General features: G+C 32.8%; 1 protein-coding gene across 3 annotated transcripts; it reads right to left on the bottom strand.

Moving 5' to 3' along the window:
- Positions 1-1752: 1752 nt before the first annotated feature.
- LOC133524486 (uncharacterized) lies at positions 1753-2870 on the bottom strand. Of its 3 annotated transcripts, XM_061860542.1 has the most exons (4): positions 2720-2870; positions 2513-2578; positions 2208-2267; positions 1753-2135 (listed from the first exon to the last, which is right to left on the bottom strand). In XM_061860542.1, the coding sequence occupies exons 1-4, from the start codon at positions 2840-2842 to the stop codon at positions 1908-1910; spliced, it is 477 nt and encodes a 158-aa protein (XP_061716526.1). In that variant the 5' UTR covers positions 2843-2870; the 3' UTR covers positions 1753-1907. The 3 variants fall into 3 exon arrangements, with proteins under 3 accessions (XP_061716526.1, XP_061716527.1, XP_061716525.1); XM_061860543.1 differs by lacking the exon at positions 2208-2267 and having other exon boundaries at positions 1755-2135; XM_061860541.1 differs by having other exon boundaries at positions 1759-2267.
- Between the last annotated feature and the right edge of the window lie 1337 nt (positions 2871-4207).

Below are 4207 nucleotides of genomic sequence, written 5' to 3'. Positions count from 1 at the left end.
TTTTCCTTGTTTTATTTTTTCATGTTTCGGTCTCAATCCACTCACCATTAGACCAGCGAGTTGTCAATCTAATATTTTTCTTATTTATACATAATTGTGCCAACAATTGTACATAGGTAGCAAGCAGTTTTTTTATTTCATAGTGTATACTCATACAGTCTTATTAATAAACATGGAGTAAAGTAGGCGTAACTATAATTCGAGGTGTAACTCAAGATTAGTGAAATTCAGTATTAATAAATACAGAGTAAGCAGGGAGTATACTAATCGAGACTTTACTCTCGGAGTAAAAGTTAAACCTAGGTACCGCATAGTTTAACGACTAAGTAAGCATAGAGTAGCTGTCTATTTTGACGTTTTGTTTGTAATCTATGGCTTATTTCGCATCGCGTGTGATTTATTTGTTATGCAAAGAAAATAAAAAGAGATTATTTTATTGACGATTTAAGGAATTTAGATGAATTAAATGAGGTGGGGAACTTGATGCCATTATTGAGGCATGTAAAATATTATAAAATACGTAAGAATCCACTGGGAGAACTTCAAGAAAAAGATTTTAAATCGAAATACAGATTTTCTCGCTCTACTGCATCTTTTATCATCGACATGGTGAAAAATGACCTAGCTGGTGATTCAAGAGTTTGCTTTATACCACCCCATTTGAAAGTTTTGGCAGCAATTAGAACATGGGCACGTGAAGAGGTAAATAAACAATTAAATTTTCAAATTTAAATCAATTTCATCTTAGGTATATTCAGGGCCGTGTTTTAATTAAACCTACATATTTTTAATTAAGTATCTTCATAAATCTTGTTTTTAATTTGTAACCCAGTGTATTTATGTTAATAGTTTCAAGATGATGCAGGAGATATTAGTGGAATGAGTCGGCCAACAATATCACTTATATGCAAACAAGTTGCCTTGGCTATAGTTGCTCAAAGAGCTCAGTGGATTAAATGCCACAAACAGATGCAGAGCAGAATAATGTGATTGCTGGTTTTTATTCATTGTGTGGGTTTCGACAAGTGATAGGAGCTATTGACTGCACACATATTCGAATTCCAAAAGTCGGTGGAGATGTTGGACAGTACTATATAAATAGGAAAGGATATAGTTCAATAAATGTGCAAGTGAGTTTTTACTATCTAACCTGACTAGGTTAACCCGGTTGACCTGGTTAGGTTGGTGACTACCAATATTTCCTAAATAAAATAAATTAATAGATTTAATAATCACCAATCTGTTACTGCTATTACTATGATGTAATGTATTTAGTATGTATACTATGTATATTGTTTCAGGTTGTGGCAAATGCTAATTTGGAGATTATGGATATAGTTGCTCATTGGCGAGGCAGTACACATGACTAGAATATTTAATGAAAGTCACTTGAAACAAAGATTTGAGAGATCAGAATTTAAGGGCAGACTTTTAGGAGATTCTGGATATGCCTGTACAGCTTATTTATTTACTCCTGTCCTTCGCCCTACTACAGAAAAGGAAGAAATGTATAACAAGGCACACATAAGGACCCATAATGTAGTGGAAAGATGCTTTGGAGTATGGAAGCAAAGGTTTCAGTGTTTGCTGAGAGGAGTTTCCACGAAATTGGAAAACACAAAATTATATATTGTTACATTGGCTGTACTGCACAATATTGCAATGCACTAGAAGGTGAAGCAAGTGATGACACTGTCCCAGTAACTCCAGCAGTCAACACCTCTCTTAGAGGAAATTCTGTACGAGCAGCCTTTATTAATGAGAATTTTTAAAAATATATATTAAAATTATTATATGCATATTAGCCCTTTGGCGCAAATAAAAGTTTTAAATTTACAATATTTTTTATTTTTAAACTTATCTTATAAAAATCATAAAAATAGACGAATTAACCTACATATACACAACTAAGGATTGAGAACTTCACGGGCCTTTTTCAATTCCAAAATTTCCCTCTCCAATATGGCAGATTGTAATCTCTCTCTATGAATTTCCATTTTAATTTTATGCTCTTCAACAGCCATTTCCATCTTAATTTTATGCTCTTCATCAGCTATTTCCATTTTTCTTACATGCTCATCATCCTTTAGCATTTTGCTATGCCCTAGCATGTTGTTGATGTAGTCCTCATGGTCCTGTAATGACATATAAATAGCTTTATTGATTGTGTTGTAAACAAAATTAACTCTAAATAAGCAGCAGTTTACTTTTCTGGGCTTCTTACAGCTATGCACCATATTATTTGTTACACTTTTTCGTTTCGCGTCCTGCAAAAAAAAAGGTTCAAGTAACAATTTTCAAGCAACGATTTTAAATATTGAAATAGATAACTACTATCTGTAAAATCATTTTAGCACTACTTAACAAAAAACAAAAATATACATATTATTATTTTGAAAATATGTAATCGTAAAAAGTTACCAAAAAATACATCACATCATCATCATTTTTCATGTACATAGTGAATACCAAAATCAAAATATCTTTTTTCTGCTACTATTTATTTATTTACCTTCGCTGGAATTGAATCAACCTTTTTTGCAATTGGAGTGGCTACAGTGGCATCTTCTTGAGATATCTGCAAAATAATGTATTATATCACTATCAAAAGTTATTGGTACATTTCATAAAAGAAAACAATAAAAGACACTATGTATAAATAACAACAACGGGAACAATAAGAAACACCACGCAATAACCATCAACGTAAGTAATTTACCTTTTCTTCTTCATCCCAGCTATTAGAACGATTGCGTTTTTGGCTCATTGTAAATAAGAATACTATAATGAATCTCACACTATAAAATTGATAATATTTTCGCCGAAATTTGCGACCAGACATTCAACACCAACAAACAAAAATGACAGCCTGCCGTTGAAGTTTATACTAAATCAGTGTTGTCACATACAATTTTGGCAAAATGGTAGAACAGGGTGCAAAAATAGGTAGAAATGGGTGGAGTTTAAAATGAAAAATAGGTAGATCTACCACTCAATAGAAGTACATTTTTATGATAAAAAATGTGTATAAAATGTTTTTAATTATTTATAAGTTTTTAATATTGTGATGTTAGTACACGTGTTTATTAAAGAAATTGAAACAAAAGTTAGGATTTCCATTGTTTGTAGGTAATAAACCTGCTTGTATAATCTGTTTCTTTGGCAAGCTTTCATTAAATCGAATAGAAATTCGGTAGAAATTAAGTAATGTTCCGTCACATGTATTGAGAATTGCTTACAATTGTACCATTTTGAAAAATAGGTAGATTTCAGGCTGAGGGAGGTAGATAGGTAGAACGCAGGCAAAATAGGTAGATCTACCGAAAATTTGGTAGATGTGACAACACTATACTAAATGTCAATGTTTGAATGTCATCTGTCGTTCATTCAATTCAGTAGTTTACTCTTTTTACTTTTAAATTGTTTGGGGTTGCCATAACATTCGTGTTAATTCCGGTGTAAGGAATATATTGCTACGCCAAGTTACTCCATGTTTTTAATAACGTTAGAATTACAAAGTTAATACTTAATTACTCTCGTAGTAGCAAGTCCAAGTGTAACGGTAGATTAACTTTTGAATAAGCGATTTTTAGGGTTCCGTAGCCAAATGGCATAAAACGGAACCCTTATAGTTTCGCCATGTCCGTCCGTCTGTCTGTCTGTCTGTCTGTCTGTCTGTCTGTCTGTCTGTCCGAGGCTTTGCTCCGTGGTCGTTAGTGCTAGAAAGCTGAAATTTGGCATGGATATATAAATCAATAAAGCCGACAAAGTCGTGCAATAAAATCTAAAAATTTAATTTTTTTTAGGGTACCTCCCCTACACGTAAAGTGGGGGTGAATTTTTTTTTCGCGTCAACCCTAGTGTGGGATATCGTTGGAAAGGTCTTTCAAAACTAATAGGGGTTTTCAAGAAACATTTTTTGATAAAGTGAATATATTCGGAGATAATCGCTCCGAAAGAAAAAAAAATGTGTCCCCCCCCTCTAACTTTTGAACCATAGGTCCAAAAAATATGAAAAAAAACGTGAAAGTAGAGCTTAAGAAAGACATTAAATGAAAACTATAGCGGACATGATCAGTTTAGCTGTTTTTGAGTTATCGCAAAAAGTTTTCCCTTCATAGTAAAAAGACTTACTTTAATTAGGTACTGATTATGCAAATTTGCCTATTTGTTTAACTCGGGTGAAAGGTACCATTTACTACACTTT

Source organism: Cydia pomonella, chromosome 13 (genome assembly GCF_033807575.1).
Source record: "Cydia pomonella isolate Wapato2018A chromosome 13, ilCydPomo1, whole genome shotgun sequence".
Taxonomy (NCBI): Eukaryota; Metazoa; Arthropoda; class Insecta; order Lepidoptera; family Tortricidae; genus Cydia; species Cydia pomonella.
Note: the sequence above shows the minus strand (reverse complement) of the source record. Positions and strands in the feature narration are given on the sequence as shown.

Excerpts from the sequence above, each read along its gene's own strand:
- LOC133524486 (XM_061860541.1), bottom strand. The coding sequence starts at position 2,842 with ATGTCTGGTCGCAAATTTCGGCGAAAATATTATCAATTTTATAGTGTG. Across the intron at positions 2,579-2,719 it reads GCTGGGATGAAGAAGAAAAG|ATATCTCAAGAAGATGCCAC; the intron begins GTAAATTACTTA and ends ATTATTTTGCAG. Across the intron at positions 2,268-2,512 it reads TTGATTCAATTCCAGCGAAG|GACGCGAAACGAAAAAGTGT; the intron begins GTAAATAAATAA and ends TTTTTTTTGCAG.